At 41.5% G+C, this 23,874-nt stretch overlaps 2 protein-coding genes across 4 annotated transcripts; both read left to right on the top strand.

The window, feature by feature from the left end:
* Window positions 1–9,184: 9,184 nt before the first annotated feature.
* LOC115154745 (guanine nucleotide-binding protein G(I)/G(S)/G(O) subunit gamma-8-like) lies at window positions 9,185–12,648 on the top strand. The gene is made up of 3 exons (XM_029701288.1): window positions 9,185–9,526; window positions 11,963–12,107; window positions 12,277–12,648. The coding sequence occupies exons 2-3, from the start codon at window positions 12,024–12,026 to the stop codon at window positions 12,403–12,405; spliced, it is 213 nt and encodes a 70-aa protein (XP_029557148.1). The 5' UTR covers window positions 9,185–9,526; window positions 11,963–12,023; the 3' UTR covers window positions 12,406–12,648.
* A 484-nt stretch (window positions 12,649–13,132) lies between these two features.
* Window positions 13,133–22,237, top strand: LOC115154742 (transmembrane protein 45B). 3 transcript variants are annotated; one of them, XM_029701279.1, is made up of 7 exons: window positions 13,133–13,287; window positions 15,350–15,448; window positions 20,700–20,902; window positions 21,033–21,245; window positions 21,432–21,616; window positions 21,718–21,860; window positions 22,002–22,237. In XM_029701279.1, exons 3-7 carry the CDS (start codon window positions 20,713–20,715, stop codon window positions 22,102–22,104), a joined length of 834 nt encoding a protein of 277 aa, XP_029557139.1. In that variant the 5' UTR covers window positions 13,133–13,287; window positions 15,350–15,448; window positions 20,700–20,712; the 3' UTR covers window positions 22,105–22,237. The 3 variants fall into 3 exon arrangements, with proteins under 3 accessions (XP_029557139.1, XP_029557141.1, XP_029557140.1); XM_029701281.1 differs by having other exon boundaries at window positions 13,142–13,287; window positions 15,354–15,448; XM_029701280.1 differs by lacking the exon at window positions 15,350–15,448 and having other exon boundaries at window positions 13,143–13,287.
* Window positions 22,238–23,874: the final 1,637 nt, after the last annotated feature.

Here is a 23,874-nt window from a genome sequence, read left to right as displayed (position 1 = left end):
AAATGTCATTCTTTATGTGGTTTACCACTGCCATCATGCACAGGAAGGTAGAAGGACTGATCCCAGGCAATGCTCTGTCAGTAGACCCCAAAAATCCCTTTGGCCACTTCAACTCTTTTGGAAAAACCTTACTAAACAGGTAAGAGGACATCCGGGCAAACTTTGTCTGTCGGAAAAAAATAAATGTTTGAAATGAGGTACAGGGACAGGAAATAAAACCATGCCAACATTGCAAATAAAGGAGTGGATGGAAAAAGAGAGGACATGAGAAAAGAGATAGAGGACTCTATTTTAGCAAACATAACGCAATGGTAAATCTAAGCCTTGGCGGTAGCGCTATAGGTTCGGGGGTGTGTCAGAAATATTTCTGCTATTTTCACCACCGCAATTATAGGTGCAGTTGCTGGAGGTGGAGTGAAAGGGCTGGGTTTTGGTGAATAAACCAGTTGAGTTGTGGGTGTGTCGAGGATTGGCCCCTCATTTGCCAATCAGAACGTGCTCCATGGCTAAACGTTTGGTTCCTTCAAGTTGTGTACTTTATATATTGCGTTGTCATCGACTCCAATTCATTAAATAGCCTGCCCCTTATTTGCTAAATATGTTGAACATGTTTGCAGTCCACATTGTTCTAATTGCTTCAATGTGGAAATACATTGTTAAATATAGGCTATAGCATTTGCACTGATATAGAGGCTAGGCCTACTGTAACTTGCAGTCTGGACATGCCAAACGTAGTCAATAAGCAAGATTAAATTCACTAAGGCCTAAAAAACAGTGTATGACTAATTCTAGTCGTTCAGGCAGAACACATTTAGTTTTTTCGGAATTGGAACAATGATGGAAGTTTTGAAACAGGCAGGAACAGTGCATTGCTCTAGTGAATGGTTGAATATGTCAGTGAAAACAGGGGAGAGCTGGTCAGTGCAGTGCTTAAGTGTGGCTGGATAGACCTTATCCGGGCCGCAGCCTTCCTGCTGTTCTGTTTCCTATAGAGTCTGTTGACCTCCTGCTCTGTGATGACCAGGGGTCCCCCTAGGGCAGCCTAGGGGGACAGAGGGGGATTCCTGGGATGGCAGGGGTGGGGTAGATTGAGGGTGAAGTGGCAAGGAGGGGTAGGTGAAGGGGGCATTGTCCTGGTGATTGAAGGGCATTTAGGTTTGTAGTTGGTCATTTGTTTCATTCCTTTCCAGACAGACGAACAGTTGTGCTGGATAACTGTTGCTCTATCCTGTCTTTGTACTGCTGTTTGGCTGCCTTAATCCCTGATGGTAGCTTTTTCTTGGTCTCTATATCAAATCAAATCAAATTGCATTTGTCACATGCGCCGAATACAACAGGTATTCAACCTTAACGTGTAATGTTTTCTTACAAGCCCTTAACCAACAATGCAGTTAAGAAAATAGATTTAAGAAAATATTTCCTAAATAAACTAAGGTCAAAAAAAGTAACACAATAAAATAACAATAACAAGGCTATATACAGCGTAGGGTACCGGTACAAAGTCAATGTGCGGGGTACAGCTTATTAGAGGTCATTGAGGTCATTTGTACATGTAGGTAGGGGTAAAATGACTATGCATAGATAATAAACAGCAGGGTAGCAGCAGTGTAAAAGATGGGGGGGGTCAATGCAAATACTGGCCATTTGATTAATTGTTCAGAAGTCCTATAGCTTGGGGGAAGAAGCTGTTAAGGAGCCTTTTGGACACAGACTTGGCGCTCCGGTACCGCCCATTTAATAGTGCTGTAAACAGGGTCCAGAATTTTTTGCTTGCCTCGTTGAACATTTCACCAATTCTTCGTATGTGGGACGTTCCTGTTGTGCGCTGGTGTGGTTAAAATCCCTATGATATTCAAAGTAGAATCCGGGTACTTCCTTTCCACCTCTGTGATCTGAGTCTGATCCAGCAGTAGATGTTGCACTGTATGTGCACAGGGGCTCGACGCAATGTAGACTCCGACCAGAATGACTGAGGCAAATTCACAGGGTGAATAAAAGTCATGTTTTGTCAGAAGTTGTAGCTGGTCGGTTTTGTTGCCGAGTGAACGCACATTGGAGAGGAAAAGGCCCGACAGAGGGGCACGGAGTCCTCGCCTTCTGAAACGCACTAGAGTCCCGGCTCACCTCCCCCTGTGTCTCCATTGCACAGCCCCATTGCTTCGGTTTAAAATCCGACAGTAGTATATCTTCTGATGATGACAGAATTTTCGGACAAAAGCAAGCCGGTAATGTGTCTCTAATACTCAGTAGCTCAGATTTTTTATTGTTTTTTGCGATCCAAAAAACGATAATCGACCAAAACACCGTGGCTGCCTCAACGATGTGTGTGCTCACCTCGGTCATCGTCAAGACCTTATTTTCAAATCAACTGTTTGATATGAAAAAACGTGTCAATAGTGCATGCCTACTGCATATACGTATCCTAGCATTTTGCCTTGTAGAGCTGGTGTTGATTTGAAGCAGAATGGATGATGTCACTAAATGACAGTATGTATGGGACAGGAGGACAGATGGATTAATATATGTGGACATATTGAGATATTAATCTATGGGTGGAGCTGCTAACAATACTCAATCAAATACAATATTTGAGGTCCACTGGGATTATACATGTTGACCTTATTCATGTACTTTTTTCCATTGTTTTTAATGCATTCATAAAATTACTGTGCTGTTCTTTCTTATCTTAGGGTATGATTTCCCAGCAGTGTTGCACTGGTTTGCAGAACGTGTCGACCGCATCATCCTTCTGTTTGGTGCACCTAAACTGAAGTTCTCTGGTGGGCTCACACGTGCCTTTGGGCCTCTGCATGGCTATGAAGACAAGTTCCATGTGGTACTGAATAAAGCAGACAGGGTCGATTGCCAACAGCTGACGTGAGTGTATGGTACACACTGGTCACTTAAGGAGATACCTGTACCCCTTCTGTCCACACAAGGCAACCATGAATGTGATGATCGTTCTGCTTCGCACTACTTTGTGCTTTGAAGTCCGCAATGCACAATGCCGAGAACCCAATAGGTTGAAAGAAGCAGACAGCGTGAAGTTTTGTGCGTGCATATTAGAGGACAGTCACTATTATTGCGAGCACATTTGCGCGGGAGAGTACCTTGATGCCTACCCACCCACTGGGCATGCACTGGTTGAATCAACGTGGATTCCAATTACGTTGAACCAACGTGGAATAGGTGTTGAATTGACGTCCCTATCATCAACCGCATCTCTTCCTTGGTTGTGACAAAGGGTTGCAGCCTCACTGTTTGGGACTACACCAAGAAAAGAAGAAGCAGATCCAAGTTCATGGTTGGAATCAAATATCACCTCAAAGATGTGATGCAAAATTTAAGCTCATGGGGAAAAGACATCTCTGGATACTATTGTGTGTGCTAGAGGTAGATATCCTGTCACCTCGCTCACCAGACACTTCTACCCATTCCTAGGAATTGCTGTGCGTAATTATCCTGAGGTTTGAGATCATGCAAGAAATGAGCGCTAACAGGAGAGTCTGCCAATCAAGACAGAGACTATGGCCGCATGATGATGATATCCTGTGTCTTGAGAAAACATTATTAATATACACTAACGGTCCAAAGTTTTAGAACACCTACTCATTCAAGGGGTTTTCTTTTATTTGGGCTGCAATTTCTGAGACTGGTAACTCTAATGAACTTATCCTCTGCAGCAGAGGTAACTCTGGGTCTTCCATTCCTGTGGCGGTCCTCATGAGAGCCAGTTTCATCATAGAGCTTGATGGTTTTGGTGACTGCACTTGAAGAAACTTCAAAAAGTTCTTTAAATGTTCTGTATTGACTGACCTTCATGTCTTAAAGTACTGATGGACTGTCATTTCTCTTTGCTTATTTGAGGTGTTCTTCCCATAATATGGACTTGGTCTTTTACCAAATAGGGCTATCTTCTGTATACCACCCCTACCTTGTCATAACACAACTGATTGGCGTAAAAGCATTAAGAAGGAAAGAGATTCCACAAATTAACTTTTAAGAAGGCACACCTGTTAATTGAAATGCATTCCAGGTGACTACCTCATGAAGCTGGTTGAGAGAATGCCAAGCGTGTGCAAAGCTGTCATCAAGGAAAAGGGTGGTTATTTGAAGAATCTCAAATTTAAAATATATTTTGATTTGATTCACACTTTTTTGGTTACTACATGATTTCATGTGTTATTTCATAGTTTTGATGTCTTCACTATTATTCCACAATGTAGAAAATAGCAAAAATAAAGAAAAACCCTTGAATGAGTAGGTGTTCTAAACTTTTGACCGGTAGTGTTTTTGCCTATGTGAATTTGTTACAGGAAATATGTTTTGTTCCGGTAAGTTCATAATAACAGGCCTTAAAACTAAGTACAGCTTTAAAAAATATATTTTGAATATATTCATTGACTAAACATGAATGGAAATGGATAGGCAGCATGGTATAGAGTAAGGAACAACTGCAAAATGCACCTGGATAATCTCACGTGTATTCTGAACAAGTTAGTGTCTGACAATGGGCCGTCATTATCGTCTGCAGAATTCATTCAGTTCAGTGGGGATTATGGATTTCAGTACAATATACTGTATCATCAAGTGTACATGGAACTGCTGTTATTTAACCCATAAACATCTGAATGGCCCATCCAGCTGCATAGCCCTCATACTACTGTGGTAACTGCCATATCATTACACCATGGATACACTAGAGTAAAAGTTGTATAAAATAACATCAATTCAATAAAAAAAAAATCTCTACTTTACAGACAAAATGTATATGGGCAAACTTTCCACCTATGCCCCCAGCAGCAGAGAAGCAGGTTGGCATTTATTGGGATGCCTCATGTACTAGAGGCAACCGGTACCCCCTGTATATAGCCCCGCTATTGTTATTTACTGCTGCTCTTTAATTATTTGTTATTCTTATCTATTACTTTTTTTTTTAACTGCATTGTTGGTTAGGGGCTTGTAAGTAAGCATTTCCCTGTAAGGTCTACACCTGTTGTATTCGGCGCTTGTGACAAATATAATGTGATTTGATTTGATTTGAACTCTGCAGAGTGGTCACTGGCACAGCTACAAAGTAATAAAATCTGATTTGAAACCTAACCTTAACCACACTGATAACCCTAATGCTAACCCTAATCTTAAACCCCTAGAGTCGATTTCTGCACCCCCCACAGAAATCTAATTCGCATAATATTTTTATATTTTTGTCAGTTTATCCACCCCTTTTTTCAATTTTCGCCTAAAATTATATACCCAAATCTAACTGCCTGTAGCTCAGGCCCTGAAGCAAGGATATACATATTATTGGTACCATTTGAAAGGAAACACTTTGAGGTTTGTGGAAATGTAAAAGGAATGTAGGAGAATATAAAACAATAGAACTGGTAAAACATAATACAAAGAAAAAAACAACCGTTCTTTTGTATTTTTCTGTACCATCATCTTTGAAATGCATTATTCCAGCCCATGTGCAATTTAGATTCTTGCCACTAGATGGCATCAGTGTATGTAAAAAGTTTTAGACTGATCCAATGAACCATTGCATTTCTGTTCAAAATTCAAAAGACTGCTCAAATGTGCCTAATTTGTTTATTAATAACTTTTCATGTTCAAAATTGTGCACTCTCCTCAAACAATAGCATGGTATTTTTTTCACTGTAATAGCTACTGTAAATTGGACAGTGCAGTTAGATTAACAAGAATTTAAGCTTTCTGCTTATATCAGATACAGTATGTCTATGTCCTGGGAAATGTTCTTGTTCTACAACCTCATGCTAATCACATTAGACCTATGTTAGCTCATCCGTCCCGTGGATGGGACACCGATCCCGAAGAAGTTTTTAAGATAGAGATATCTAAACTCAGCAAAAAAGAAACGTCCTCTCACTGTCAACTGCGTTTATTTTCAGCAAACTTAACATGTGTAAATGTTTGTATGAACATAACAAGATTCAACAACTGAGACATAAACTGAACAAGTTCCACAGAAATGTGACTAACGGAAATGGAATAATGTGTCCCTGAACAAAGGGGGGGTCAAATTCAAAAGTAACAGTCAGTATCTGTTGTGGCCACCAGCTGCATTAAGTACTGCTGTGCATCTCCTCCTCATGGACTGCACCAGATTTGCCAGTTCTTGCTGTGAGATGTTACCCCACTCTTCCACCAAGGCACCTGGTGAGACAAAACCGCGACTCGTTAGTGAAGAGCACTTTTTGCCAGTCCTGTCAGTGACGGTGGGTTTGTGCCCATAAGCATGGGAAACAGTGTTTAAACCCTTTACAATGAATATATGTGAAGTTATTTGGATTTTTACGAATTATCTTGAAAGACAGGGTCCTGAAAAAGGGACATTTATTTTTTTGCTGAGTTTATTTGTGCACTGGATGCGTCTTAATTCACCGCATCTGCCGATGTTGCACTTCCGCATCTGTGGTGACAGAGCTAAAGCGGAGTTTGTCAGACCATGAGACATCCAAAAATCGGTCTTCTCACAAAATCGTCTCTGGTGTCTGAACAGTTTGGGCTCCATGCTAAGGTGAGACTCTCACGAACACGTACACAGTTGTTCAAAAGTTTGGGTCACTGAGAAATTTCCTTGTTTTCCATGAAAACATACATGAAATGAGTCGCAAAATGAATAGGAAATATAGTCAAGACATTGACAAGGTTATAAATAATGATTTTTAATTGAAATAATAATTGTGTCCTTCAAACTTAGCTTTTTTCAAAGAATCCTCCATTTGCAGCAATTACAGCCTTGCAGACCTTTGGCATTCTTGTCAATTTGTTGAGGTAATCTGAAGAGATTTCACCCCATGCTTCCTGAAGCACCTCCCACAAGTTGGATTGGCTTGATGGGCACTTCTTACAGCCAAGCTTCTCCCACAACAGATCAATAGGGTTGCGATCCGTGAACTGTGCTGGCCACTCCATTATAGACAGAATACCAGCTGACTGGTTCTTCCCTAAATAGTTATTGCATAGTTTGGAGCTGTGTTTTGGGCCATTGTCCTGTTGTAGGAGGAAATTGGCTCCAATTAAGCACCGTCCACAGGGTATGACATGGCATTGCAAAATGGAGTGATAGCCTTCCTTCTTCAAGATCCCTTTTACCCTGTACAAATCTCCCACTTTACCATCACCAAAGCACCCCAGACCATCAAATGTCCTCCACCGTGCTTGACAGATGGCATCGAGCACTCCTCCAGAATCTTTTAATTTTTCTGCATCTCACGAATATTCTTCTTTGTGATCCGAACACCTCAAACTTAGATTTGTCTGTCCATAACACTTTTTTCCAATCTTCCTCTGCCCAGTGTCTGTGCTCTTTTGCCCATCTTAATCTTTTCTTTTTATTGGCCAGTCTGAGATATGGCTTTTTCTTTGCAACTGCCTAGAAGGCCAGCATCCCAGAGTCGCCTCTTCACTGTTGACGTTGAGACTGGTGTTTTGTGGGTACTATTTAATGAAGCTGCCAGTTGAGGACTTGTAAGGCGTCTGTTTCTCAAACTAGACACTAATGTACTTGTCCTCTTGCTCAGTTGTGCATCGGGGCCTCCCACTCCTCTTTCTATTCTGGTTAGAGAAAGTTTGCGCTGTTCTGTGAAGGGAGTAGTACACAGCGTTGTACGAGATCTTCAGTTTCTTGGCAATTTCTCGCAGGAATAGCCTTCATTTCTCAGAACAAGAATAGACTGACGAGTTTCAGAAGAAAGGTCTTTGTTTCTGGCCATTTTGAGCCTGTAATCGAACCCACAAATGCTGATGCTCCAGATACTCAACTAGTCTAAAGAAGGCCAGTTTTATTGCTTCTTTAATCAGTACAACCGTTTTCAGCAGTGCTAACATAATTGCAAAAGGGTTTTCTAATGATCAATTAGTCTTTGAAAATGATAAACTTGGATTAGCTAACACAACGAGCCATTGGAACACAGGAGTGATGGTTGCTGATAATGGGCTTCTGTACACCTATGTAGATATTCCATAAAGAAATCAGCCGTTTCCAGCTACAATAGTCATTTAGAACATTAACAATGTCTACACTGTATTTCTGATCAATTTGATGTTATTTTAATGGACAAAAAATATGCTTTACTTTCAAAAACAAGGACATTTCTAAGTGACCCCAAACTTTTGAACGGTAATGTACATGTATGTTGCTTTCCTCTAAGACTCCCACAGGCCTTACAAGTCTAGTCTGAAGGTCCCCAGGTACCAGTTGAAAAATTGAATGGAAGTACAGTATATATGGAGATTATATGAACCTTTCTTATATCTCACAGATATATGACAGACACTTCAGAACAAACTTCCTTTAGATTTTTTGGGGGGACTATCTGTTGTTCCATATAGTGAATCTGTTATTCAATGCGTTTGTATGAGCTAATAGCTTAGACTGTTATGGGTTAAATTTAAGACCAAAAAGCTCATTTTTTGTTTTCAGGAAATGCCCATTTTGATTTTGCAGCTGGTCCATCTAGTGGAAACTGCTCAGTTCTGCCTCCAGGGCAAGATGAATGACAATTAACATCAACCTGCAGCAGAGAAAGGGTAAGTGTTGAAGGACTTTACCTGGCTGTGCTGGTTGGAAGCCCTCTACTTGCAGTGAGACAACCAATCAACGCAGGGAAACACCTGCTAATGAGGCACTTGGCATTAAACTATGAGGCAGGCACTGTTGTCCCTGCTGTAGCCTGGCAACCCTGCAAGCCCTGCTAGAGATACTGAAAATCCAGACAGTACTTAGAGTTACTGGAAGCTAACTGTAACTTCTCCTTCAGAGACTCCACATCACACTCTATTTTAGACCATCAAGATCCCTAACCACACAATATATGGTATTAGACACTATAACACTCCGTACTACACGAGTATTTAAGTATGCCACAGTGAAGCATAACAACGGTGGTATGAAGCCTCCACCTTGTAATCTTTCAGGTAAATATTTGTTATGGGTAGTATGTGGAAAACAACCACTAGGCTTATCTCTCATGACACCTCTCCTGCCTAAGGCTCTTGGTTACATGCAAATCACTGACTTTTTCCACAGAACTGTAGTACAGTAATACAACAATACAAAATGAATACAGTCTTAAACAGAAAATGTAAGAGCAACACAGATTATTTTCTGTTTATAATAAATAATAAGAACTAATAAGCATAACCCAAATTTGCCGGAAAAAAATGATTAGAGGAAGAAATGACAACCTTTTACAACAAAACTGCACGTGTCTCAAATGACAAGTCTGATTGATGACAAGCAAATGATAGACACTTTCAAGAGAGGAAGGTCACACCCTATGTCGTCTGCTACCGTTGCATTGAGCCCAACATGGGGGAAGAACGAGAGGTAATTACTGTATGAGAGGAGGGAACCTATTCAAGCCCTCCTCCCCATCATACTCACTAATCTCTCTCCATTTGGAACTCTCCATTTGTTTGTAGAGAGATTGCCTTGTTCAACCATCCCAACTCAACTCGAGAGCCCTGGACCTACCAACCTGGCTGTCTTGTTTTTGCGGTAAGTGGCTAATTATAATCCTTAAATTAGATTGATTGTGTTCTGGTCCATAGTGACAGTTTATGTTGTTGGTAAATAGAATATTGATATACACTGAACAAAAATATACATGCAACATGTAAAGTGTTGGTCCCATGTTTCATGAGCTGAAATAAAAGATCCCAGACATTTTCCATACATTTTTTGGCACACATTTGTTTACATCCCTATTAGTGAGCATTTCTCCTTTGCCAAGATAATCCATCCACCTGACAGGAATGGCATATCAAGAAGCTGATTAAACAGCATGATCATTACACAGGTGCACCTTGTGCTGGGGACAATAAAAGGCCACTCTAAAATGTGCCTTTTTGTCACACAACACAATGCCACAGATGTCTCAAATTTTGAGGGAGTGTGCAATTGGCATGCTGACTGCAGGAATGCCTACCAGAACTGTTGGTAGAGAATTGAATGTTAATTTATCTACCATAAGCCATCTCCAACGTTGTTTCAGAGAATTTGGCAGTGCGTCCAACCGGCCTCACAAACGCAGACCACATGTAACCACGTCAGCCCAGGACCTCCACATTTCTGCACAATCTGTCTCAGGGAAGCTCATCTGGGTGCTCGTCGTCCTCACCAGGGACTTGAACCGACTGCAATTCGGTGTTGTAACCAACTTCAATGGGCAAATGCTCACCTTCGATGGCCACTGGCATGCTGGAGAAGTATGCTCTTCACGGATGAATCACGGTTTCAAATGTACTGGGCGGATGGCAAACAGTGTGTATGGCATTGCGTGGAAAAGCGGTTTTCTGATGTCAACATTGTGAACAGAGTGTCCCATGGTGGCAGTGGGGTTACGGTATGGGCATGCCAAGCTATGGACAATGAACACAATTGCATTTTATCGATAGCAGTTTGAACGCACAGAGATAACGTGATGAGATCCTGAGGCCCATTGTCGTTCCATTCATCTGATGCCATCACCTCATGTTTCAGCATGATAATGCCCAGCCCCATGTGGCAAGGATCTGTACACAATTCCTGGAAGCTGAAAATGTCCCAGTTCTTCCATAGCCTGCATAATTACCAGACATGTCACCCATTGAGCATGTTTGGGATGCTCTGGATCAACGTGTACGACAGCTTGTTCCATTTCCCGCCAATATCCAGCAACTTCACACAGCAATTGAAGAGTGGGACAACATTCCACAGGCCACAATCAACAACCTGATCATCTCTATGTGAAGGAGATGTGTCGAGCTGCATGAGACAAATAGTGTTCACACAATACTGACTGGTTTTCTGATCCACGCTCTTACCTTTTTTTAAGGTATCTGTGACCAACAGTTGCATATCTGTATTCCCAGTCATTGGAAATCCTTAGATTAGAGCCTCATTTATTTATTTCAATTGATTGATTTCCTTATGTGGACTGTAACTCAGTAAAATCGTAGAAATTTTGTTGCGTGTTGCGTTTACAGCGCATTCGGAAAGTATTCAGACCCCTTGACTTTTTCCACATTTTGTTACATTACAGCCTTATTCTAAAATGGATGAAATAATTGTTTTTCTTATCAGTCTACACAAAATACCCCAGTATGACAAAGCAAAAACAGGTTTTAAGACATTTTTGCAAATGTATTACAATTATAAAACTGAAATACTGAATACTTTCCGAAGGCACTGTATGTTTTTGTTCAGTGTATATTTGGCTGTGTTCTGATGTAGACAACAAACTATAAAGTTTGAGATATGTGCTGTTGTACAGTCCATTAAAGTGTAGTAGGCCTACATGTTATGTAAATGTTCATGTAAAAAACAAAGCTAGTTTTCATCATCAATTCATTCAGTTGACTATGAAATTGGGGACAAATTAAAGGCTGAGAAAAGAAACTGCCCTCTGAAGGGGCCCGAGTGGGCAACTGTCATTAAGAGCCACACTGTGCCACATGTTGACCAGCTACATAATTGGGTATGGAGGGATGAGAGAGGTGATTGTGGAATATCCTCTGTTATTTGCTTTATTCACATGCAATTTGTAAGAGAACTAATGCTACTAATTTCAATCATCACAAATACAGTAAGACCATCATGACAAGGTAATAATGAGTGTTCAGCACATTTCATTTACAGATAAAGCAACAGGGAAACAGGTGATGTGCTAGCAGAAACCCCCTGGGTAATTTATTTGTTTATTTTATTTCACCTTTATTTTATCAGGGAATCATAATGCTGCTGCCTATGCATGCCTCTCCCTGCACCTCTTCCCTCTGAGGCCCTCACTGTGACACTTCCAGCTGAGACCCAGGCAGCAGCAATAACAAGCAAATGAAACCATTATACACTGGCATGGTTCCATCTCATGCTTTGGCATTTATGTCTGATGCATGGTATATGCACTACCTGTATAACTGATTCAAACGTAACTCTGATCATTCTTCTTAAAAGCATTAACATAATACATGATCTACAAACTGGACCAGGCTGAGGTACAGTGAGAGGAAGCAGGATGTCCAATAACATGGCTAAGATTGCAGATACCCGCAAGACAGTGGAACAGCTGAAACTGGAAGTCAACATCGAAAGAATGATGGTGAGCAAGGAATGGTTATTAGGCACAATATCCTTTTTTGTTTTATTTTTGATCTCTTTATGTACCAAAAAAGCTGTCCATTATCAATTTACATTGTAAATCGAGCACATTGGCTCCCACTCTCCAATCTGATAGCTTTGTCCTTGTTAATCATGTGCTCTATGTGCAGGTGTCCAAAGCAGCAGCTGATCTGATGGCCTTCTGTGAGGCTCATGCCAAGGAGGACCCTCTGGTGATACCAGTGTCATCCTCTGAGAACCCTTTTCGGGAGAAGAAATTATTCTGTGCAATACTCTAATCCCCACAAATTCACGTTATTAAATACAATAACCCTAAGTTTTGTGTCACTATTAGCAATAATTCATTGACAGTTCTCAGGACAAATAATGCTAACACATTTGAAGAACCCTTGAACATTTTGGTTTTGGTAGGCCTAATCAGTGTGATGATTTTGTATTTTTAAAAGCTGTATATATAAGTGCTTGAATTATTTATCTGGATTGATCTGATTGACTGAAATAAAACCTTCTTTACGATGGGAGCAAAGTTCATTCGAGTCCTACAAGCCTAGCCTACATACTAACCTCTCCCTTTCAGCACACTGCCCTGACAATTAGAGATTACACATTAACTTAAATTGCACCTAAATCTTTCTAGAAACCTCAGCAATACTTTTCTGTAAAATGTCTAACATCTCAGAGTGATGTGAACCTTTTCAGGGGTTAAACACCAGTAGTGCCAATAATAGCCCAATTTTGGTTATTTCGAAATTGACAACTTTAACACAAAATAGCTATATTATATTGAAGATCAAACTGTTTGCATATAAAACTAGTATTGTATTATTATGCCTACACTGCAGGTGCCTCACATCATTCCATTGACGCGTTACAACGATCAAAGAAAAATAGATTAATTAAATGAACAGATAGTCAACATAAGTGTATCATGTGTTATCCATTTGTAGATAGTACCCTGGGTGCTGTGCTCCTTGGTCGCAGTCAAGTCATGAAAAGCAAGCAAGGGCGTTGTCACGTGATGCTTACACTACAGGTAGATGAGCAGGTGTGTGTGGACACAGGTACTAGACCCACTGTTAGTTCAATATTCATCTCAACTAACAGGATTCACTGATTTGAGAGAGGAGAGGTCGGCCAACTGCGCCGTGACAACGAACAAGGTATGAACATTTCAAATTGTCTCTGTGTTTTTGTGGTTGTGGTGTAAAAACATTGTTCTCTCATGATTGATGAGTGAGGGTCCAAAGTCTATGGCGTTAACCCGACAATGGGCCAAATGTCAACAAGTCTGAAGGCTACATTTATAGGACTGAACAGAAGAGGAGAAATTGCTCCAACCAAACTTAAAAATCAATGTTTCCTAGTTTATCATTCTAATGAGAAAATACAAATTGACAGAAAATAAGACTATATTCTATGCAATGTCGAATGCGAGGCGACCAGTCGAGAAAACCTTGTCTGACAAATAGTAATCCAGGTAGAAATACCTACCACTCCTCTTCTATGTTAAATATGCACTCTCAAACACTTGATTATTTCGGCCAGTAGTTTTGAAAGTGGCGTTCACGAGCCAAAAGTGGGCCCCGTTTTTTGTGTACTACTTCATCAAATTGTGTATTACGTCATCCATTTCATAAAATATGTCACAGCCGGCAAATTATTATTATTATTATAAATATTTTTTGCAATTCATATGATATGTTATGAATCCAATTTGTACTATATGTTACAAATTTGTTGTGCTTAAGATCCTGGAGTCAACACACACACACCTTATTCATATGTCCTCTGTCGAAACAACAGTAAGCTTTAACCAACCAAAGGTATACAATACATTACATTACAGCGAACGTAACAACCAACAAATAAATAGGATGGCACTTTAGCCTAGTGTAAAGTCTAATAAACAAACAACAAACCAATATTCACTGCAAGCATGACTTAAAGGACAATGATATCACCTACATCACTCACACAGCCAGTTTTCAAACTCTTGTTTTTCAAGTAAAGACAACATAGCAAAGTGTAGCCTACATAGTCAACACACCATTTTTAGTAAGGTACATTCACAATAATACCAGGTGCCTTTTTATAGATTTGCTGTCAATATCTCACAAACAAAAGATTTTATGACATATTTTAACATCAATTATCTGACATGGCTGGAAACAACAAACTGGTGTGCAAACTACAGAATTGTCTTGGCTTGTTATCCTTTACTATCCACCTCAAGTTTCCTTCTACCCTTCTCTCCTTTGAGACTGCACAAATTAATAGGCATTTTCTATTTGCAAGACAAATGGTTTGAACTGGTATCTATCTCGTGGAGGGTCGGATTACCGAAAGGACATGCAGAGCAAGTGCCCCGGGGCCCACGACCTCCAGGGGGCCCACAACCCCCTCTAAAAAAAGGGCATGTGCCCTGCGTGCCCTTTTGATCATCCGGCCCTCCAGGAGATAGATCCCATTTCTCAAACTATTCGTCTTGAACACGTCATAAGCAATGGAAAAATGTGTATATTTGCAGGAAATTTGCCCCAGGGCCCCAAATGCGGTAATCCAGCCCTGTTCTGGATGCATGGGAGGAATTACCTGTACACAATGCCTGTTCTAAATTGACCTCACAAGATGAACAAATACTACAATCTGGATTACTAATGACTGAATAGGCCTATTTTAAAATAACTCCCATTTGCATTTGTAGGGAGTGGATCCCAAAGACCCTACCCATTTTTGATTAAGGGGACCTTAAGATTCATATGTTTTGCTGCAGGCCTTATAATAGATACTGTTGCTATGTGTCTAAAAGCTCTGCCACTATACTTTGCACAAGCTATCTATATTAGTATTTGTGGTTAAGCCCTGGCTGTTGTGAGAGTGTGCTTGCAGGTCTGAGTCAGACCGAAACTAGATAAAGAGAAGTAACCACTGTCTGGTTTTGACATTTTTGATCTTGTGTGACAGTGGACAATGCTAATAAATTCTGAGAAGCTACTGTACTAGGTTGCCTTATAAGGTAACCTCAGTTTATTGATAAACACATACATTGACGTAGGTGATCATACCACTAGGGAGTGTATAAAATCAGCTGCACCCTTAGGTGGGGTGCAGAACTTACTCTGAAACATGCGTGCTGTGTTTCCATTGTCAACTTCTGTCTGCAATTGCATTCATTGATTTACTTAAAGAAGATATTGTCTGATTGCTGATTTCACCAATAAGCCAGTGATTGACAAGGAATAAGGAACCTATCAGGAGTGAGTGTCAAGTCCGGTTGGAGGAGATTCCACACCAGTGTGCCAGAGCTCCAAATCAAACAAGGTAAGCAGACACCTGTTTAATCTAAGTCTGTAATTAATTGGCATTCACCAAGTAAGTGGCACCTCACTCAACCCAAATATATACATAAACTTTGAATATGACATAGTCAAATTCTAGATTGGAGATATTACATAACTGGCTATTGGTGAAATGCATGATGTCAATATATGAATTTTTTTTTTTTTACCCTTTTTTTCTCCTCAATTTCATGATATTCAATTGGTAGTTACAGTCTTGTCTCATCACTGCAACTCCCGTACAGACTCGGGAGAGGTGAAGGTCAAGAGCCATGCATCCTCCGAAACACAACCCAACCAAGCCACACTGCTTCTTGACACCAATGCCCATCCAACCCAGAAACCAGCCACACCAATGTGTCGGAGGAAACACCATACACCTGATCAGCGTGCACTGCACCCGGCCCACCACAGGAGTCACTAGTGCGCGATGAGACAAGGATATCCCTGCCGGCCAAACCCTCCCTAACCCGGACGACGCTGGGCCAATTGTGCGCCGCCCCATTGGCCTCCCGGTCGCGGCGGGCTGCAACAGAGCCTGGGCTCGACCCAGAATCTCTGGTGGCACAGCGATGCAGTGCCTTAGACCACTGCGCCACCCGGGAGGCCTGGAATGAATGATTGATGAATAAATGTAGTACTCCAGAGTGGTAGGATGATTTTGTAGAGATAATTCAGCGTCAATTACCTAAATAATGAGTTGAATTGTTTATGAATATTGTGTTGTGTTTTATTTGTTTGTTTGTTCTTGCAGATTATGGTGGTTTTATTGAGTAATGGCCCAATGGTGGAATAAAAAGTTAGGAGTAGGACAGAACTTATTTGAATAAAAGGTTGAACATATTTGTTAGTGACACTTTCCTACCATTGGACAGTATAGGAAATGTACAACCCTTAGTGTACCAGTACAATTACTACAAGGAAGTTGTGTTCTGTAGAGATTTTCATAGAAAATTACTTTGTGATGCTTTCACCAGGGGCACTGGTGAATAGAATATTACTGTTACTCTACACCCTTAAGATATAATATTAGGAATTGAAGTCTATCATGCGGTTGTCTCTGTGAGGCCCACGTGTGAAATATATTTGAGTTTAGTAGAACCGTTTACTATAGCCTGGATTAAGTGAGAGTAGAATTAGGATTACAGTGTCACCCACCGTTGTTTAACACACACTGAAAGGAGATAGAGAAGAATTTGTATAGGCATATTCATACATATTACACCCACTGTAGAATGACCCTATAGAAATTGGAAAACAATTTACCTTTATTTAACCAGGTAGGCTAGTTGAGAACAAGTTCTCATTTACAACTGCGACCTGGCCAAGATAAAGCACAGCAGTTCGACACATACAACAACACAGAGTTACACATGGAATAAAACAAACATACAGTCAATAATACAGTAGAAAAAAGAAAAATCGATATACAGTGAGTGCAAATGAGGTAAGATAAGGGAGGTAAAGGCAATAAATAGGCCATGGTGGCGAAGTAATTACAATATAGCAATTAAACACTGGAATGGTACATGTGCAGATGATGAATGTGCAAGTAGAGATACTGGGGTGCAAAGGAGCAAGATAAATAAATAAATAAATACAGTATGGGGATGAGGTAGTTGGATGGGCTATTTAAAGATGAGCTATGTACAGGTGCAGTGATCTGTGAGCGGCTAAGGCAGCTGGTGCTTAAAGCTAGTGAGGGAGATATGGGTCTCCAGCTTCAGTGATTTTTGCAGTTCGTTCCAGTCATTGGCAGCAGAGAACTGGAAGGAAAGGCGGCCAAAGCAGGAATTGGCTTTGGGGGTGACCAGTGAGATATACCTGCTGGAGCGCGTGCTACAGGTGGGTGCTGCTATGGTGACCAGTGAGCTGAGATAAGGCAGGGCTTTACCTAGCAGAGACTTGTAGATGACCTGGAGCCAGTGGGTTTGGCGACGAGTATGAAGCGATGGCCAGCCAACGAGAGCGTACAGGTCGCAGTGGTGGGTAATATATGGGGCTTTGGTGACAAAACGGATGGCACTGTGATAGACTGCATCCAATTTGTTGAGTAGAGTGTTGGAGGCTATTTTATAGATGACATCGTCGAAGTCGAGGATCGGTAGGATGGTCAGTTTTACGAGGGTATGTTTGGCAGCATGAGTGAAGGATGCTTTGTTGTGAAATAGGAAGCCGATTCTAGATTTAATTTTGGATTGGAGATGCTTAATGTGAGTCTGGAAGGAGAGTTTACAGTCTAGCCAGACACCTAGGTATTTGTAGTTGTCCACATATTCTAAGTCAGAAGCGTCCAGAGTAGAGATGCTGGACGGGCGGGCGGTCAGGTGCGGGCAGTGATCGGTTGAAGAGCATGCATTTAGTTTTACTTGCATTTAAGAACAGTTGGAGGCCACGGAAGGAGAGTTGTATGGCATTGAAGCTCGTCTGGAGGTTAGTTAACACAGTGTCCAAAGAAGGACCAAAAGTATACAGAATGGTGTCGTCTGTGTAGAGGTGGATCAGAGAATCACCAGCAGCGAGAGCAACATCATTGATGTATACAGAGAAGAGAGTCGGCCGGAGAATTGAACCCTGTGGCACCCCCATAGAGACTGCAAGAGGTCCGGACAATAGGCCCTCCGATTTGACACACTGAACTCTATCAGAGAAGTAGTTGATGAACCAGGCGAGGCAATCATTTGAGAAACCAAGGCTGTTGAGTCTGCCAATAAGAATGTGGTGATTGACAAAGTCGAAAGCCTTGGCCAGGTCGATGAATACGGCTGCACAGTAATGTCTCTTATCGATGGCGGTTATGATATCGTTTAGGACCTTGAGCGTGGCTGAGGTGCACCTATGACCAGCTCTGAAACCAGATTGCACAGCGGAGAAGGTACGGTGGGATTCGAAATGGTCGGTAATCTGTTTGTTGACTTGGCTTTCGAAGACCTTAGAAAGGCAGGGTAGGATAGATATAGGTCTGTAGCAATTTGGGTCTAGAGTGTCTCCCCCTTTGAAGAGGGGGATGACCGTGGCAGCTTTTCAATCTTTGGGAATCTCAGACAATACAAAAGAGAGGTTGAACAGGCTAGTAATAGGGGTTGCAACAATTTCGGCAGATCATTTTAAGAAGAGAGGGTCCAGATTGTCTAGCCCGGCTGATTTGTAGGGTTCCAGGTTTTGCAGTTCTTTAAGAACATCAGCTATCTGGATTTGGGTGAAGGAGAAATGGGGGATGCTTGGGCGAGTTGCTGTGGGGAGTGCAGGGCTGTTGACCGGGGTAGGGGTAGCCAGGTGGAAAGCATGGCCAGCCGTAGAAAAATGCTTATTGAAATTCTCAATTATAGTGGATTTATTGGTGGTGACAGTGTTTCCTAGCCTCAGTGCAGTGGGCAGCTGGGAGGAGGTGCTCTTATTCTCCATGGACTTTACAGTGTCCCAGAACTTTTTTGAGTTTGTGCTACAGGATGCAAATTTCTGCTTGAAAAAGCTAGCCTTAGCTTTCCTAACTGCCTGTGTATATTTGTTCCTGACTTCCCTGAAAAGTTGCATATCACGGGGGCTATTCGATGCTAATGCAGAACACCACAGGATGTTTCCGTGCTGGTCAAGGGCAGTCAGGTCTGGAGAGAACCAAGGGCTATATCTGTTCCTAGTTCTACATTTTTTGAAAGGGGCATGCTTATTTAAGATGGTGAGGAAGGCACTTTAAAGAATGACCAGGCATCCTCTACTGACGGGATGAGGTCAATATCCTTCCAGGATCCCCGGGCCAGGTCGATTAGGAAGGCCTGCTCGCTGAAGTGTTTTAGGGACTGTTTGATAGTGATGAGGGGTGGTCGTTTGACCGCAGACCCGTTACGGATGCAGGCAATGAGGCAGTGATCACTGAGATCCTGATTGAAAACAGTAGAGGTATATTTGGAGGGCAAGTTGGTTAGGATGATATCTATGAGGGTGCTCGTGTTTACGGATTTGGGGTTGTACCTGGTGGGTTCATTGATAATTTGTGTGAGATTGAGGGCATCAAGCTTAGATTGTAGGATGGCCGGGGTGTTAAGCATGTCCCAGTTTAGGTCACCTAGCAGCACTAGCTCTGAGGATAGATGGGGGGCAATCAGTTCACATATGGTGTCCAGGGCACAGCTGGGGTTAGAGGGTTGCAGGAGGTTTGGTGATTTTGGCTACTGTTTGTATTTGTAAGAAAATGACTGAAACTGCTCTTGAACATGCTGGAGTGATGGTGTTGGTGGAAGCTGATACAAATCGTGCTGAAGGTGAGACCGGTGCATTTCTGGTTTCTCTTAATCCCATTGTCTATCCATCTCGTGAGGTTCTTCCCAGGACTCAGGAGGAATGGGAATATAGACAGACTCACCCCACCCCACCAGCATTCCAGGTAACTCAGGAGTTGTTTCTCCCTTTAGCAGGCCATCCCTGGGATCAAATGGATCCTGGGGATTTGCCAATTATTTTTATTTCAGAGGAGAATGTTATGATTGAACCTGTCTCAGAGGGGGGAATGTACGGGGTGGGTCCCAAAGACCCTACCCATTTTTGATTAAGGGGACCTTAAGATTCGTATGTTTTGCTGCAGGCCTTATAATAGATACTGTTGCTATGTGTCTAAAATCTCTGCCGCAATACGTTGCACAAGCTATCTATATTAGTATTTGTGGTTAAGCCCTGGCTGTTGTGAGAGTGTGCTTGCAGGTCTAAGTCAGACCGACACTAGATAAAGAGAAGTAACCACTGTCTGGTTTTGACATTTTTGATCTTGTGTGACATTGGACAATGCTAATAAATTCTGAGAAGCTACTGTACTAGGTTGCCTTATAAGGTAACCTCAGTTTATTGATAAACACATACATTGACGTAGGTGATCATACCACTAGGGAGTCTATAAAATCAGCTGCACCCTTAGGTGGGGTGCAGAACTTACTCTGAAACATGCGTGCTGTGTTTCCGTTGTCAACTTCTGTCTGCAATTGCATTAATAAAGGTTTGATTGATTTACTTAAAGAAGATATTGTCTGATTGCTGATTGCACCAATAAGCCAATGATTGACAAGGAACCTACCCCGACACATTGTTTAGTTCACACATGCCTTTTTGCACATTTTTATTAAAGTTTCGTGAAAATAGTAAGTTGCTCAAACAATTATTTGCCATGGTACTTACTTTTAGCACAAAACAACTTTCCTATCATTTATTTCACATTTAATGCATAATTCACATTTCTCATTTGTCAGGGTTGACTGGAGGATGGCCAACTTCAAGGGACATGCCCTTCCTGGCAGCTGCTTTCTGCTGTTAGGCCTGTGTTGGTCAGTGATGTACCCTCTCCGACACTGTTGGAGGAGGCATCAGCCTAAAGGAAGACAAAAACTGCCCCTGTTCTTTAACAGAATAGACTTAATCGAGGGGGCACTCATGATTTTCTTTGCCTTTGTGGGTGAGTCTTCCCTGGTGCACTTATTTGGACTGCTCTCTCTTTAAGATCTTACACTTTGGAATCTCTCAACCTCTGAAAGATCTGACAGAGGCTTGCTGTTTGACCCTGATATTGTCCTGTCACTCTGTAGGCATCATGGCAGAGCAGTTTGTGCCTGATGGGCCCCATGCCCACCTGTACAACAGAGAGACCCAGTCCTGGGTGAAGCTGATGAACTGGCAGCACAGCACTATGTACCTCTTCTTCAGTATCGCTGGAGTTGTTAAAGTCCTCACTATGTCATCGCTTCCAGTCCCACTGGGTCTTGACCGCCTTGCTCTCTCCCTGGCTTTTTTTATTGAAGGTACAGTATCAAAAGTTTGATTGTTATTTCTTACATATCCCTTACCAGACTAGAGGCAGATTTTAATTAGCAGGTATTCCTACCATCAGTATAATTGTCCGTTTTTATTTGCTCTTTGACCGGTAGACAGATTAGATGTTATCTGCATATTGTATCAATATTCCAGGATGTTCCATTCCTCTCCAGGGCTCCTGTTTTACTTCCATGTGCACATGCGTCCTCCTCTGGATACCCACATCCACTCCATGCTGTTTATGCCGGTGTTTGGTGGGGCGGCCATCACCCTGTTGGAGGTGTTCATGCGAGATAACGTCATACTGGAACTGCTCAGGACCAGCATGACCATCCTGCAAGGCTCCTGGTTCTTTCAGGTAAAACAGTAACCACCACCAAATGAACCACTGTCATTTTCAAACGAGTCAATCGCATCACGCTCCCACAGAGGAACTGAGCAAAGTGGGTACTCTTTCAGATTGGATTCGTGCTGTACCCATTAAACGGAGTACAGTGGGATCTGCAGGCACACGATAACACCATGTTCATCACCATGTGCTTCTGCTGGCATCTAGCTGTGGCCCTGCTGATCGTTGCCATCAACTACTGCATCGGCTGGTGGTGAGCATCTTCCTTTTTATCAATATATCTTTGTCATATCGCATCATCAAATAAACTCATTACATTGACATAGCTTGGGTAAATTCACTGCCTGTATGAGCCAACTCTAATCCATGGCTTCTTCTTCTCTGGTCCTAACAGCTGTGTACAAAGATGTTCGGGAAGAGGAAGTGACATAGAGATCATGATGAGAAAGACATCTAGCTCCCAGAAGGCTCTGCTACAGGAGTCAGATGAAGAGTAGACAGACGCATCATGAAGTGTTTACAGTAGTAGATTCTCCACAATTGTTTTGTCTGAAATTTGGTTAACTGGTTTCTCTTGTTTCAAATCAAATTGTATTAGTTACATGCGCCAAATACAACAGGTGTAAACCTTACAGTGAAATGCTTAAGAGCCCTTAACCAACAATGCAGTTTAAAGGGAAAAAAATTAATAAAAATACAAAGAAATAAAAGTAACAAGTAATTAAAGAGCAGCAGTAAAATAACAATAGCGAGACTATATACAGGGGGGTACTGGTATAGAGTCAATGTGCGGGGGCACCGGTTAGTCGAGGTTTGTAACCCTGCTACTGTGTATGTGTATTTTGAGCGTCATTTTATCAATGAAATAATGACATGCCTTGTCGAGTTCAGATTCAAGACAAATGAATTTGAAATAAAATGCTTTGCTGAGCCCTGACAAATGTAATGTAATTCAAAGTATAAAAGCTAATAATTGATTTTCAAGACTGAGGTTGCTATGAGACCGGGGAAATAGGTGAGATGTAAAAGTATTCCTTGGAGGTGAGAGAATTTCAACGTTTCTTGTTGTGTTGTGACACATTAACACCCGTTGTGTATTCATTACGTTGTGGAAAACCAATGGAAAACCATTTACAAACCAAACAGAACGAAACGGGGATAGGACCTACCTGAATTTGTCCAATATAAACATATTGTATTGCAATGGAAACGTTCTCAGTTTGGAGTAAACGGTTTCTGTTGCAAAACATTTTGCAACAGACCAAACATTTTGAAAACACAATCTGACTAATGAATACACCCGACATTATAACCCGCCATCGACAATGTTACCTGCCAGGGTTTCCTCTCCTCTTAAGACAGTTGACACATTTGCATACTCGTCCCGCCTATGGCTATACAGAATGGAGAGCTACCGTCCTGTAGCTTCCGCACCAGTCCAAGTTGTAACTAGCCTAATTCAGTTGATCAACCGGCTAAATATTAAAATCAGGTATGCTAGGTTATGGTTGGAGAGAATTTACAGGACAGTAGCTCTCCAGGAACAAGGTTGGAGATCCCTGCTATTGAGCAACATGCTTCTTTCCCTCCGGAAAACAGAATGTCTAATGATTGTCAGAGATAATATATTTCCAATAAATGTTTTTTCATTCATTGTGTAGTTAATTTTTTAAAATTATTATTTATTTAAGGTACAAAATACTTACAAGACCACATAAAAAAATACTTTATTACTACCAGATTCATCAAAATGTAACACAAACAAATGAGACAAGATTATGGAGCGATTACATTCTGTGATCATATTTTCATACCATACCCAAAAGATGGAACTACAAACTTTGCACTCCAATCTTCACTAATCGCAGTCATAAGATAAGTCTATGGAGGGCCTTATCACCTCATCCATGAGATTAAAGATACCTAGAACAATGTATCTGCTTACTGGATAAGACATCATACTAGTCAGGCGTTAAAGTGGATGGAAATGAATAGCAAATCAACTTGAAATGTTTTATATAAATCAACAGGTTGGGTGAAAAAACACCTCCAGTCTGTTTACCATGAGAAGAAACTAGGGTAGTTTCAGTCTAGTTTGCATAATGACATTTGCAAGCTGTTGACCGAACACTTACTGTAGTAAAGCAATTCAATTCCATCTATTCCACGGTGATGCAAAATCTTAGCCTTGCACAACAGATACAGTGCCCTCGGAAAGTATTCACACCCCTTTACTTTTCCCATACAGCCTGAATTTGAAATGGATT

The sequence above is a fragment of the Salmo trutta genome, chromosome 19 (genome assembly GCF_901001165.1).
Source record: "Salmo trutta chromosome 19, fSalTru1.1, whole genome shotgun sequence".
NCBI classification, from domain to species: domain Eukaryota; kingdom Metazoa; phylum Chordata; class Actinopteri; order Salmoniformes; family Salmonidae; genus Salmo; species Salmo trutta.
The sequence above is the reverse complement of the archived record's forward strand: the minus strand, read 5'-3'. Positions and strand labels throughout refer to the sequence as shown.

Excerpts from the sequence above, each read along its gene's own strand:
- LOC115154745 (XM_029701288.1), top strand. The coding sequence starts at position 12,024 with ATGTCCAATAACATGGCTAAGATTGCAGATACCCGCAAGACAGTGGAA. Across the intron at positions 12,108-12,276 it reads TCAACATCGAAAGAATGATG|GTGTCCAAAGCAGCAGCTGA; the intron begins GTGAGCAAGGAA and ends CTCTATGTGCAG.
- LOC115154742 (XM_029701279.1), top strand. The coding sequence starts at position 20,713 with ATGGCCAACTTCAAGGGACATGCCCTTCCTGGCAGCTGCTTTCTGCTG. Across the intron at positions 20,903-21,032 it reads GATTTTCTTTGCCTTTGTGG|GCATCATGGCAGAGCAGTTT; the intron begins GTGAGTCTTCCC and ends GTCACTCTGTAG. Across the intron at positions 21,861-22,001 it reads AACTACTGCATCGGCTGGTG|CTGTGTACAAAGATGTTCGG; the intron begins GTGAGCATCTTC and ends TGGTCCTAACAG.